General features: G+C 48.4%; 1 protein-coding gene across 2 annotated transcripts; it reads right to left on the reverse strand.

Moving 5' to 3' along the window:
* Window positions 1–269: 269 nt before the first annotated feature.
* ARFGAP2 (ADP ribosylation factor GTPase activating protein 2) lies at window positions 270–10,267 on the reverse strand. Of its 2 annotated transcripts, XM_054066740.1 has the most exons (17): window positions 10,111–10,267; window positions 9,876–9,994; window positions 8,800–8,872; window positions 8,172–8,303; window positions 8,000–8,080; window positions 7,086–7,188; window positions 6,403–6,459; window positions 5,778–5,822; window positions 4,605–4,657; window positions 4,046–4,182; window positions 3,264–3,395; window positions 2,659–2,787; window positions 2,449–2,577; window positions 1,963–2,089; window positions 1,759–1,849; window positions 1,538–1,656; window positions 270–1,116 (listed from the first exon to the last, which is right to left on the reverse strand). In XM_054066740.1, exons 1-17 carry the CDS (start codon window positions 10,180–10,182, stop codon window positions 1,096–1,098), a joined length of 1,620 nt encoding a protein of 539 aa, XP_053922715.1. In that variant the 5' UTR covers window positions 10,183–10,267; the 3' UTR covers window positions 270–1,095. The 2 variants fall into 2 exon arrangements, with proteins under 2 accessions (XP_053922715.1, XP_053922716.1); XM_054066741.1 differs by lacking the exon at window positions 5,778–5,822 and having other exon boundaries at window positions 301–1,116.
* Window positions 10,268–14,077: the final 3,810 nt, after the last annotated feature.

Consider the following 14,077-nt stretch of genomic DNA (forward strand, 5'->3'; position numbering starts at 1 on the left):
CCCCTGGCCCTGACCACCTTCCCGCCCCTGCCCAGCGCCCCAGAACAGCAGAACATCCACATTCAGCAGCGGGGCAGGGGAACACGCCTACTCACACCCCAGCCCTGCAAGGCACTCAGCCCTGCCAGCTGAGCAGAAGGGCAAATCCATTTGCAGGGGCTGCTGGCAGAAACTCTGGAGCAAACAGTCCCAGCTTCTCTTTTTGCTAGTATTCTGCATGTAACCAGCTCTTCTCCCACCTCCCTCCTTTTTGTTAGTACCCAGTCCTCAAGAGCATAGTCCAAGGAAGAGAAAAACATGATCTTGTTACAACCAAGAGGGCTGTCCATCTGGGCGCGAGAGCCAAGCTGAACAAGACTAAAATGACAGTCCTCACTCACTGCTGCACTTCAGAAGTTCATACCATGGTGAAGTCAGGCTCACACCTTTGACCTCAGTCCAAAGCTAGGCAACAAAATAACCAGGGATCCAGTAAACCTCTTTACAGTACTTCTTTACCCGGGCCTTTTTTGCAGATGATATAAGTAGAAGCTAAAAAAATAATCTTTGCTTTGTTTGATTTTTTCCCTCTCGCATCCATATATGCTGGTTTACAATACAGTAAAAAGGATTATCCCATGGTAAAAGTCAAACCCTGCAAATACAGTGGACTCCACAGCACCATGGATTGGGAGCACTGAGGAGAACAAAAAAACAGTCATGTCCGTGGGAACCAGGTAACACGATGGTCAGAAAAACAGCATTCCCCTTTCCTCTGTCACTCCGTGAGCTAAGGTATGGGCGAAGGACAGGAGCACTGATGAGGGCAGCCCAAAAGTTCCTGTCATATCTTTTACAGCAGTGAGGTTAACCCTGTAGAAGGCCTGTCTCCACTTGCTAGTAGATAGCAGTGGGTACGAGGGCACACTGAATTTTAATAGAGTAGAATCCAGAAATATTTGGAAAGCATCCTGGGCTCAGCCATGTCCTGACCCTCGCTTACCTTCTCCCCTCCCCACCCACCCCAAACTAAGACGATCCTGCAGAGTTTACTCCAGGAAAAGGTGGCATCAGTGCCTCCTGCTGGCTTCCCTTTGCATTGCAGTCCCTGGGTCATCAATATGAGCCATAACGATCCTGGGGAGGAAACACACCAAGAAACCACGCTGCAACACTTCATGCGAACTCTAGAGACAGGTAACAAGGTCTTGGGGTGTTTGGGATTGGAATGCAGAGGTTACCTTGACAGGACACCATGCAAAAGCAGGAAGTAAAATGCCCATAACTTCTTAAGTTATGCCAGGGATTTGTGGGAAAAGGTATATCTGACATAATGAGGTGTCCCTTGTCTAGCAGGAGAAAAAGGCTGGCCAAGTAGCTTTCAATGGCCACCTGGAATTGCTGAGCTATTGTAGTGTAGTCATTGGCTACAAAAGACAGGTCTCTGCCTGGGACTTCCCATGTAATTTGAGAAGACAATTCCAGTAGAAGACAGGCTATGGTGCAAATCCCTAAGCATAACAATAGCCTGTCTGAAAGTTCCATAGTGTAACCTCACCTGGAGGGAGTTCATCACTCCATTGGCTAGGACAGCCATCTTGCCAGCAACTGATTTCACTCCTTGCTTGAACTGTGCAATGTCGGCGGCAGGCAGGACATTTCCAATTGACACACCACCTATGAGAATCAGCAGGAGTTAGGCTGGAGTCTCCCAGCTCGAGAGAGCACCCCAATCACCTCTCCAGTCTCACCCTCTTCTCCAGCCCACTGAGTGCTAACCTGAGTGCGCATTCTCAGCCTCTCCAAACAGGTCTGCAGAACTGATGGCGCTGCTGCCTGAGAGCTGCTGCAGTCGGGATCTGGCTTCATACTGCAGCAGAAAACAAAACAGTATGGTTATAAAGGAAGAGAACAAAGGACCTGAGAAACAGGAGGAGATAAAGCCAGAGCTGTACCAGCTTAAGCACTGCAGGATGCATCTACCTCAGCATCTGCCTCCCGCCCGAAGAACATATCTGATGAGATAGCTTTAGCCCCTGCAAACTTCTGCCGAGCTTCATTAGATTCCACAACGGATGTCCTGTTCTCCGTTTCCCGCCTACTGGTGGGTCTGAGGAAACAGAGAGGAGACCTCTAAGCTTAAGCTCACCAACACAGAAAAGGAGCAGACTTCTCTCTCAGACCCCATCTGATCCATGGAAAGCTACAAATCCTCAAGTGCTAGCTGCCCAACTGAGGACAGCCACCACTTGATGACCATAAAGGCTGTACCAAACAGGGACACAGCAGACAAAGATGTGCCCAATCCTCCTTCACTGAAGGCTCTTTTTCCTGGGCTTGTCCATGCAGGTTATCTTCTGCAGCACAAGGCTCCCATCATAATACAGCAGCATCTTTCCCCACAGCTTCTAGCCCTATCCCTTTGTCCCACAGACAAGATAAGTGCAGTAGCAGTGGCAGGCACTTTACCTCTCTGAAACTGGCTGAATACTGGAAATGGTCACCTCAGGTTCCTCTTCTTTGTCCATACCCCATGAAGAGTCCGTTTCCCATCGTGAGCCAAATGCATCTTCAAACGAGAAGGGACTATATTTGTACCTATGTACCAAAGAATAGGTAATTTAGACCAGATACTTAATTCAGGAATAAGCCAAAGACTACACTGAAGCCAAGTCTTACTTGGGAGGTCCAGACGTGAAGCCTCCAGCATCTTCAAACAAGTCCAGTTGGGATCTGGAAGATTTTGCAGCCACTGGTGTCTCCTGCTCAATTACTTGCATCTCAGACATCACTGAGTGTGAAACAGAACTAGCAAAACAAACAGGCAGTCAGGGCCAACGAGTGTGACAGTATCCAGCCCCTACAGTCTTCCTCAAACCTGAATCTGGCCTTTACATGCAGGGCAAGCGCCCCGAGTCTTGACAGAGAACTGTGGGAGGACACCCCCCTTTACGCTAGCTTATTCTGGCTCCCTCAGAAACCCTGAGCTACCTTCTTAAGGGAAGTATTCTGCAGGGGAGTATCTGTCAAGCAGCAGGGCTCTAGGGCTAGGTACTGACAGGCTACACACATCTTTGGAAAAGCTCAAATGAGAACTAAAACCTCTGAACAGACTACTTGTTCCTTCTGGGGCCTGAAGCATTTTCAGACATAGTCCAGTGCATAAGCAGTTTAAATCAGCTCCTTATCTGACAAGAGCAGCAAGCTACTGCCTTCAGGAAACCTTTCCAGATCAGGGTGCTTCCAAGGCAACTGTCTGTCCTATGCCATTCACAGCCAAGTACCTTCTGGACACCAAGCCCATGCCCAGCCTCTCTGCTTGTTCACGCTTCTTCCCTTCAAGGTTCTGAAGTTTCTTCTCTTCCTTCTTCCGATCAAGCTGCAGTTCCTGGTAAGCTAGTCGCATTGAGGTGACTCTAAAGGAAAGATCTGTGGTGGGTACCAGTTTATTACTGTTCCTCCCCCAGTCCATACTGTGGAGGCACAAGTGGGACAGTAACCTTGACGACCCATCAAAACACCTATTTCTACAACAGCTCTACGAAAGCATGTTGACATGTCAGACACGTGGTGTAAATTCTGGGGCTGTTCCATCCAGGGTTAGGAGTTGGACTCAATTATCCTTGTGGGTCCCTTCCAACTCAGGTCATTGTGTGATTCTGTGAAAAATCCCTGTGTAGAAGGTATTGCTTATCTTCCCACCTCACTCCCACGGTGATTCAACTCTTGCTAATCGTGACTGTAAGCAGTGTTACCCCACCACTCCCTAGACTAAATGCCCAATCCAGTTCAGCCTTTGCTTTTTTCAGTCCTATCCAAAAGTCAACAAAACCACAAAATACTTCCATATCTACTCCTTAACATCTTCCAAATGTGCTAATTTGAATAAAATATGGCACTGTAACTTGTGCCCTGCTGTAAAGACTATATTGGCATATAGCTTCTGCTCACCCTATTGCGCTGCATGTTCCAATACTCACATTATGTCGTCCTAGGGTGAACAGCGTTAAACTCACATTACTTCTGCCTTACATGTGTGAGGTATTCAGCCCAAACAGGCACTTACATGGACTCCTCAGCTTGTTTCCTGGACTCCACTGCCTGCTGCTCCCTCAGCTGCTCTGCCACCTGGGCTTGCCGCTCAATCTCACTGAAGCTCTGGCTGCTCACTTTCTGGGCTCCAAGACCTTTTTTTGCACCCAACTTGAAAAATGAAACAAAAAAATTGCAGTTTCTTCACTCTAGATTGTTCATTATAGAAGAAAACCAGAAACTTACTCCTTGCTGCACTGCTCAGGCCTTCAGTCTCCCTGTGCAGTCACAAGATACAGACCCACTACAGATTGCAGCAGCATTCGCTGAAGTGTTAACGCAGCAGTGGCCCATGCCAAGAGATCAGCCACATACACTTCAGACTATAATGAGTAATGATCCAAAGCCTAATTGTTTTTATCCATTAATATACAAGCTATCTTTCAAAATAAGCAGTGATATAATCAAAGCTTATCCTTTCCCAAATGGATCTCTCAGTACACATCTTGGCTAAGGGCAGAAAGGGCCAGGGAAAGGACATTAGTAATATGAGACATCTACCTCCTCTCCATAAAAGAAGATCTCAGACATACCCCTTTCTTGGCAGCTCCTGGCTTCTTCTTTCCAATGAGGGAGGATTTCAGTTCTGCAAACGAAGGGAAGCAGTAAATAAGCAGAAATTAATTAATTTAAGAAGCCAAAATTAGTCGGCAACCCACATGAACATCCACCACAGTCCAGCTGCTGAGCAGTCCAGGGCACACCATGCAGCTTCACATCAGAAACCTGGGTCACTTCACCCAGCCAAGAAAGATGCACTTACAAACTCCACAATTGCAAGGTGGTGGCCTAGAGAAGCATGTCCATCGCTGGGGAAACTAAAGTGAATTAAGACCTTCAAATAGCTCCTCCAGATGTCATGCAGTTGGTAACCCTATCCAGTAAGGATCAGGGTAGATAGACTAGATTTATTCCATACATAAATCCAAGAAAAAGTAGCTTTAGAGTCATATGAAGGGTCAGTGCCTCACCAACGCCTTAGGGACAAAGAAGCAAGAACCCTAAAGTCAAGTTAACATGAACCTTCCCATGACAAAATGGATCTGAACTGCAGCGAGCTGCAAAAAGCAACAGGTTCCCCAACACCTTGCACCAGGAACCTGACATACTGAGGGCATGAAGCATGCCACACTCGTAAAACCAGCCAAGGTACAGCCAAGCAGCAGATGCCTGGGGAAAAGTGTAAGAAAAAAGCAAATAGAGGGACTACTCAGGACATTTTCCCCAGCTTGCAACATGTAGATCCAAAGTCTTTTATCACCCTTGCTGGGCTTTTCTTCCACAGAAGTGTCTCCTTATTTTCTACACCCACACAACTTCTGTCAACCCATACTTTAGATCATTCCTGACAGCCTTTCTTTTATCTTTTCTAATCTTACCTGAAGTTTTTGAAATGGAGGGGTTCAAAACATTCACACTATCCAAGATTGTTTTCAGCTAGCTATTCCTAAATTTCATTTGGGGTTGTTTGCATTTTATATTACTGTCCAGAAATATTAATGACAGAATTAATATAAGAAATGACTATAGGATCCCTTTCCAGAGAAGCAATAGCTGTTTTAGATCCCAGTATGGTACATGTAAGCTTTGGCTCATTGTCTCCCTCAAAGCACAGGAAGCTAAAGCTAGAGTTCAAGGCAGAATCAGAGAAGTGGCAGGCAGAGTTGTCAAAAGCAGCCAGCACAGGCCAGCTGTTAGCCAGTTACCTCTGGCAGGAGCAGGCCCTTGTGTTGATAGATACATGGACATGTCTGAGGAAAAGACATAAAACATGGGGAATCAACAGACGCTTGAGGACACAGACTCTCCACCCAGGATGAGCCCACTGTGGGCTAGGAGCACACTCCCAATAACAAAAGAAGTTCCAGGTAGATGCTCTCTGAGCAGCCAGGACAGAAGTGGTAGGAGAGAATCAGACACAAATCCTTATTACTCAAACTAAAACTGAATTTGCCTCTCCAAAGCTTCTGGGGGAAGAAAAAAAAAAAAAAAGCCAAACCAAAAAAACACAGTCACGTGGCCTTGATCAGCCAAGTTCTAGATATGCAAATGCTAAGTTTTGTCCTAAGCTCAAAAAACGCCATCCCAAAAGCTTGTTTTCAACAGCTTTGAACTCAATCATCCAAAGGAGGAAGAAACATCCAGTAAACTGTGGCTTGGTTTTGGGGTATAGGGAGATCCTCAGTAATGGATCTACAAGAAGATAAGGTCCTTTAGATGTTCCAGAAATTAGCTCATCACTTCCAGCTCCGCTAAACTTATACAGTATATACTTATACAGTAGGTTTAAGAGCAAGACTGATTTGAGAGATAGTGAAAAGTCTTACTTACCTAGAGGAGCTTTAGGAGATGTGCTCAACAAGTCAATAGAGGGACCCTGGCTGGCATCTGTGGGCCCAAAACCAGAAGAGAACATTCAGCACAGAGATTCTCAACCTCCTTTTCAGAGTGCTTGCAGTTCCACTACATCTCTTTAATCTCCTCTGCCTCCACCCCAAACAAGCTAAGTTACAGTATGAAACACCCAATTCCCAAGCACAATGACTTTATGTCTCCACAGAGCAAGTTATTCCCTCTGCAGTATTCTTAACACACTGAAAGCACACACCCTGCAGGCGAATACACAAAGCTGTTGCAAATTACAGCTATGCTCCCAGATTCTTGGTTTTTCCTTGTCATTCATCCTAGAAACAGTTCTTTGCTTTACGCAGACCATTTCCAGACCGACTAAATTTGAGGGATAGAAATTTAAACAGATAATTATGTCTGGAAGCAGGGAAACAGAGCAGCTAACCCCTAGCAGTTTTGTGTGCATTTCAGGAACAGCAGAGAACTCATTCCAAACTCAGCAGCATTTACAGAATTTTGCACTCATTTAACTAAATATCACAGAGCTTCTGCTCCTTCAAGCTTGAACCAAAGGAAAAGCTCAGCCCTTCCAACTGTGGTACAGAAGTGCAAGCTCTTGGAAATGAAGTCAGGTTCTTGGGAAAATGATTCAGCAGGGAACTCACTTGATGCTTCATTGCCCTCTGATGATTTTGCTGCTTTTTCCAACTCCAGGGAAGACTGTGCAGGATTCTGGCTGGCATCCGCTACATCCCAGGCACTGGAAGACTGCAAGGAAATAGTGATTGGCAGAAGATGAATGAACCAAACCACCCTGTATTTACTTCAGGTTTAGTGACCTATGTTCAGTTTTAGGCCAAAGGAAATGTGTTCCAAACTCCAGACTATGCCTTCATTGAAGGCAAGAGAACATCTGGACAAGTTGGCATTGCCTTAGCAGGGGCAAAAATTAAAGGAAAAAAAGGGAAGCTAGGTGAATGGAAGGCAAAGAGGAATGACAGCATAACTCAACAGCAGTATCAGTGTCGGCTACTGGAAAGACCTTTTAGGCTGAGGAGATGAGCTTAAATCTGCAAGTGTCAATGAGCTTCCCCTGGAAAAAAAAATAATCTTGGCTTCCACTGTTTTTATTGCCATACAGCCAATTCTCACACTACTCTATTCACCTGAGAAAGTCCACCTAGCATTGTGCAAACAATTGCCCAAATCCACTTCACACCAAGGTCTATGTGCTGAAAAGCTGACCAATCCAGCAGTTCAAAGTAACAGCCAGTTCTTGCTTTAACTATAAAGAGACTATCCACTAACACAGCACACAAAGCATTTTCCAGAGAGTAGCGAGTAGCTCTCACTATTTCTTGAAGATAAAGATGGTCTCAAAAACAAAGGGCATGGATATTACAGGCCCCATGAGGGAATGTTCAGATCTATGACAATGTCCCACGCTAATGCCTGATTCTTAGTTCTTCCGTGTTACTGCTGAATACGTATACAACTTGAGAGTCCTTCCAGACTAAGTGGGGCTGAACAGCTGGCTACATGAGAGCTGTTAAGGCTGTCTGGTTTAGCCAATTCTCACCTGTGTGTGCTCCATGAAGAAATCAGCATCACTTTTGTCAGGGGAGTGCCCAGGGGCTCCACTCAGTCCATCTATAAGCAGCTGAAGAGAGAAGAGGTGAAAAAAGGAGTTATCCTACAAGATCCAGCATCCAGCACTACACATCTAACAGTACAGACCTGCTCAGACTTACATCAGTGCCGTACTTGGCCATGGCAGCACTTGCCAGCTGCCGGATCTTTTCCCTGTACATCTGGGCAGCTCGACTATTATACTTAGCATTGGCATCTGTGGTAGTACAGCCGTGCTGGCGGAAGAAAGCAGTCTGAAGAGAAAAGAACATTTAGTCTCCTGATTGCCAGATCATACTCAAGCAAGCAAAAAAAGGCAGCTTCCCAAAGACAGGGGATGATATACTAGGCGCACAGCACGAACCAGCCATTCATTGATCAGCTTTCTCCAAGAAGTGTCACTCCAGGTCCCAAAGGCCTAAGAAAACCATCTCTGTCCTCCACAGGAGGATGCTTCTGCATCACAATGCCAAACATGAGCTTTCAAACTGATCAGTGTTACCAACCCCTTTTGTTTAAGAGGACCATACCTCTCATTTATATGAGAAGGAAATGACAGATCTGCACGTCAGAAAGCAATGCATTCAAAGGTCACGGTCTGAATTCCAGGCACACCTGATGAACACCTTCCCTCATTAAACATTTCAGATGAGGTTGGTACCCAGAAAGCCACACAGAGGAAAGAGACAAGAAACAGGATGTAGACTAGCAGGAAGGAAAGCAAGCAAAATGCCTACAGAGGCTCCTCACCGCATTGGCATTGCTGCCCACTTGCATACACCTCAGCTGGAACCAGTTCCAGTTAGAGTCCAACTCTGTGGACCTGCATGAGAACCAATTAATATTAATAACATACAATCATGCCAAATGCAAAAATAAGGTCCTACTAGACTGGTCGGTTATCCCACTACTGTCCCAGAGTACAGGAGGTAAAGGGGGAAAGAACATCTTGGTAAATTTTTTGCTCACCTACGAAATAAATTTGGACTTTTAAAGTGAGGAAAACAACACAGTTTGAGCTTTGCACCAAATAAAAGTCCAAGTTTAGAGGACCTCTCAGTTGTATTGCTTGGTAAGAGTACAGAGCTTGAGCTAGGAAAGCACAGCCAACAACTTTCATTCTACACGTGATCTCACCACAACACGAGAGACGCCTATTCGGCCTGTCCCACAGATTAAGCTAGAACACATGACAAAGCAACTGAGAAAACAAGCGGATAAAGCAACATGACACAACATGCCTCATACCAGTTACTCAGCTTATTTCTGAATAAATAAAGATCACAGTTCTCTCACTTAAAATGCAAACTTTTACAAGTACTGAAAATAAGAACAAATAGGCTGAAAATCCAACACTTATCTTCCCCCCCTCAGGCTGATACAAGAAAAGATTAATTTTCTACACGATGAGAGTGGTGAGGCACTGGCACAGGTTGCCCAGGGAAGCTGTGACAGCCCCTGCCCTAGAGGTGTTCAAGGCCAGGCTGGATGGGGCCTTGGGCAGCCTGATCTGGTGGGACGTGCCCCTGCCCATGGCACGGGGGTTGTAATTGGAAGATCTTTAAAGTTCCTTCCAACTCAAATTATTCTCTGTTTCTACGATTCCTCTTTTTGCCTTCCTCAGCGAGGCCTCCTCGCCCAAGGAACCCTTCCACGTCGCTGCTGCGGCACTCCCGGGTTCCACATGAGCACAGATCGCGTTTCTGCAAGGTCAGCGAAATCGACCCGCCCCACGGCGGCGCTCCCAGGGCTCTGCCCGGGCAGGACCGGGAGCCGCCGGCCCCGAGGCGATCGCACCGAAATCCCTCCCCCGCGGCCCCGCGCACCGGATGAAGCTGAGGTGGACTCCGAGGGAGCGGTGGACGCCGGAGCAGTCGATGCACAGGAACACTCCATAGGTGACGCTGGCCCAGCTCGGGTTCTTAGCGCCGCAGTCGAAGCACGCCTGGAGCGGAGGCAGAGGCGCGGCCGGGCTCAGGCGGCGGCACCACGGCCCCTCCGCCACTGCCGCGGCCGGAGCGGCCCCTGACGCCTCCCCGCGGCCCCCCCCGGCCCCGCTACCTTGTTCGCCGGCGCCGCGCGGAGGCGCTTGAAGAGCGCCTGGATCTCCGCCTTGCTGGGCTCAGCCGCCATGTTCTCTCCTTCCCAGGCGCCACCGCGGCAACGGGTGCCGGGTGGGCGCGGGGCCGCGGGGCCACGCCCCGAAACAGGACACGCCCTCAACAACAATCCCCGCCCAATCAGGACACAGCCCCGTCTCCAGGCCACGCCCTTCATCCAGACCACGCCCCCTCATCAATCCCCGCCCAATTAGGACACAGCTCCGTCTCAAGGCCACGCCCACTTATCAGGCCTCTCCCCCTCATCAGGCCACGCCCTTCCTCTAGGCCACGCCTCCCTCGCCGGACCACGCCTCTTCGACAGGCCACTCCTCCATCCGATAACGCCTTCCCAATCAGGACGCAGCTCCGTGTCTAGGCCACGCCCACAACCAAAACACGCCCTCCCTAGGCCACGCCCTCTCATAAGGCCAAGCCCCCGCCACGCCCTATCAGACGATGCCCGTCTATCAGGCCACGGCCCCAGTCCTCCCCCTCACCAGGCCAAGCCCCATCTCTAGGCCATTCCCCAAACCGACCACGTCCACTTTCCCGTCAGGCCATGCCCCTTCTTTACGGCCCATGCCTGCCCCATCATCAGACCACGCCCAATCTATGCTCCTCCTTCTTCCTCTCATGCCCCGCCACTCCCCCTTCTCGCTACGCCACCAGGTCGTGCCCCCTTCGCCGCCATCGCTTCTTCCCGGGCCTTGCGAACTGGGCTGGGTATTCGAGACGCGGACGTTGTCGTCCCCGAGCCAGCTCGGGCTGCTCCGCGCGTTTTTGGTACAAGGAGTGGTTACTGTTACAAAAAGTGGAATAGCTTTGGTTTGAGCTGAAGTAGAGTTAAGTTTCATCTAAATAATTGTGGGTTTTTTGAGAGTCAGTGTCCCTCTGCCAGCGTGTTTTCTTTCAGACACGGTTTTTCCAGAGCCTGTTCACTCTTTGGAGATGAGAACGTCTTGTGTGCAGCGTGGTCTGTGCTGAGCTGACGTGTCTTCACCTGTAATCCCCTCTGTTTGCCGTCTCTCCTGTTCTCAAATGCAAAGTCAGGCAGAGCTGGTGCCAGCTCCAAGTTAGCAAGAATTTTGATTATCTTGAAGTTCATCGTAACATTAAAATAAGTCCTTGGAAAGTAATAGCGTACACATAAGATTTCTGGGAAATTTTATCCACATGCATCTAAGTGGGAAATCTGTTCTGTCCCAGCTCTTGTCTGGCTGCACACGATGGATGGAGATCGCTGTCTTGTGTTGCCCAGACTAGATAAAGTGTGCTCATTTTCTAAAACTCCAGAATGAGTCTTAGAGAGTTTATTTGCTGGCATTTTTGGCGTCACTCCCTCAGCCGTGCCCTGTGGCAGCAGCACCCCTGGGGAGCCCTCCTGGCCCTGCCCTGCTCTGGGCTGCGTGGTAGAGACATGGCTGTAACAGGGGAATAGCGATGGGCAGCAGCTGTCCTTGGTCAGCTGCTCCCTGAGGAAAAGCTCAGGGGAGGTTTAGATTGGATAGCAGGAAAAATTTCTCACTGAAGGATTGGTGAAGCATTGGAACAGGCTGCCCAGGGAAACAGTGGAGTCTCCTTCCCCGGAGGCGTTCAATCAAAAAACATGTAGACGTGGCACTTCGGGACATGGTTTATCAGGCACGGTGGTGTTGGGCTGATTGTGGGACTGGATGATCTGAAAGGTCTTTTCCAGCCGTAAGGATTCTACAATTCTGTGAGTGCTCACAGGTGCCGGCTGCTGCAGCAGCTGGACCTCAGGACACCAGGCCTTGTACACCAGCAGGAGCGAACAGACTTGGAAATTGTTTAGTTAGCTGGAGACTTCCCAAGCAGACCTCTCTAATCTTGTGCAGTAATCAATGCAGCATGAGGCAGTCATCAAGGTCAGAAGTTCAGATGGAAGATGGTGTCAGGGCCTTAAAGTGCTGTATTACCTGTCTTGAGGCATGAGGGAATGGACTAGAAAGTCATTCAGTTATAATTCAAGAAAAATAGGAAGAGACGTGGATGTGCTTTGAACTAAAAGTCAGTGGCAGGTTACCTGCTCTGTGCTTTATAGAAGAAAAAGGAAAAAAGACTGCAGAACGACAGCTATCTCAGAAGGGCAACAACAACAAAAGCCAATCAGTACTGTGGGATTACTGGGATGGAATAGATTGCTATTTCCTTACCTCTAGAAGGAGATCGCTCTGTAGCACCAGCTTGTCATAAAAAGAAATTGTTAAATGTGCTAATGTCTGGACAAGATGACTTCCTTTTTAAGTATGAAGGCTTTTCTTTCACTCATTTCTGTTTTTCACAGCTACACAAGGCAGATTGTAGGATCCATTGCAATGAGAACCTAGGACCCCATGATCTTAGTAAGATCCATAAAGTCTTGAGACATAGAGATTCAATTAAAAACAATTTAGTTGTTGGGGGAGGAAGCCTGTAGAAAACCTCTGCAAGGTTTAGCAGGGATATAAAATCTTGTGTTCTGGGAGTCAGCAAAGCTCAGCCCACATGGTCAGGGTGAGACCTGATATGGGTGGCACGTTGCCCTGCAGTAAGATGAGAGGCTTCAAACTGGCACATCTGATTTGAGCTACTCCAAGACGAGTTTCTGAACTGTGAAGCCTAATCCAGCCTGCCAGGGCTCATTATTGACAGTAGTCTGGTCTTAAGTAGCTCCTAGTGTCTGTTGTTCTTTTGGTGCTGCCTTAATTGTGTAATCCCAGGAATGACCATATAGGCACAACAGTGTTGGGGGGATCCACGCAGGTAAAAGTAACTGATATTTTTTTTCCTCACAGCTATTTTTAAAGCAGTTGAGTTCTCTGATCTCATTCACAGTGCAGCTGTCCTGGCAGTCATACCAGAAGAGCTGGTGTCGAGGAGCGGTAAGGGCTGGCTGCACCCTCAGAGAAGGAGAGCTGCAGGAGAGGCATTCCCAAGGCCAGCAGTCCTGGGTCTTCATCAGCTGTGGTCCATCCCTACAGTATCCAAGCAGGGCAGGCCCAGGTTTGGCCAAGAACTGAGGTAACCAGGCAAGCACACGGTGAGGAGGCAGTCTGCAAGTGAAGCTGGGAAAGCAATCTACAGGTCACAATCGGGCCCAGTGATCATCAGGCACGTCTATGGCGGCAAAGCAAGGCAAGGCAAGGCACATCTGAGGCCCAGCTGGTAAGCCAGTCTACAGGGCACAATAAGCAAGGCATAGCTAGAGACCACCACTCTTCCAGTTTAGCTCAGACAGGAAGTAATAGATGCAGGCTGAGCTTAAATGAAAACACACGCACCCCCACACCCATACCCATGAGCAGGGTTTGTGGGTAGAGGATTCAGGTGAGGCTGCTGAGGACAATCAAGGCCTGTTAAGTGTCCTCAGGGCCCTAAGGACTGAAGCTTGGCAGAAGAAAGGGAAAGGGAGTCTGTGGTAGCAGGGTGGAAGCACTTCAGGGCTGTTCAAGCAGTCTCAACGTGAGTTGCTTGCTCCTGTCTTGTCACTATCTGTTGTGCTGTGCTACTCCTCTCCTCTGCAGGCTTTGTTCTCACTAGGTCTGTGTTTGGCTGTGTGGTGGAGATACTGTGTGAGGGTTAGGAGGGATAGAGTCTGTTAATACTGGCATTACCCCAGCTGGGGCTCATGAGAGAAACAGCATGTCCAGGTGGGGACAAGTCAGCCTCAGAGGCCAGCAGGCCAGTGTCACGCTTTGCCTCTGCCTGTCTGTGCCTAGGAGAGATGGGGCAATACAGTGCAAGCTCCTCTTCTCCGTGGAGGGTGCACAGTTTTTATTCACCATGCTGTCCTAGGAAGCCTTGCTTCAGTGAGGTCACTCAAGCTTCTCTACCTCAGCTGGGTCCCTTGCAGGCCTTCCAGTCTATGCTAGTTGCTCCAAGTCCTGGCAAGGCTGCTGATCCTGACCATCAGTTTTACATAATAG

This window comes from Cuculus canorus, chromosome 5 (assembly GCF_017976375.1).
Source record: "Cuculus canorus isolate bCucCan1 chromosome 5, bCucCan1.pri, whole genome shotgun sequence".
Classification (NCBI taxonomy): Eukaryota; Metazoa; Chordata; class Aves; order Cuculiformes; family Cuculidae; genus Cuculus; species Cuculus canorus.

Bases quoted from the DNA above. Each gene is read 5' to 3' on its own strand.
- ARFGAP2 (XM_054066740.1), bottom strand. From the start codon at position 10,182: ATGGCGGCTGAGCCCAGCAAGGCGGAGATCCAGGCGCTCTTCAAGCGC. The intron at 4,658-5,777 runs GTAACTGGCTAA...CTTCGTTTGCAG, and splicing joins AGGGCCTGCTCCTGCCAGAG to AACTGAAATCCTCCCTCATT. The intron at 1,657-1,758 runs GTTAGCACTCAG...TGATTCTCATAG, and splicing joins GGCTGAGAATGCGCACTCAG to GTGGTGTGTCAATTGGAAAT.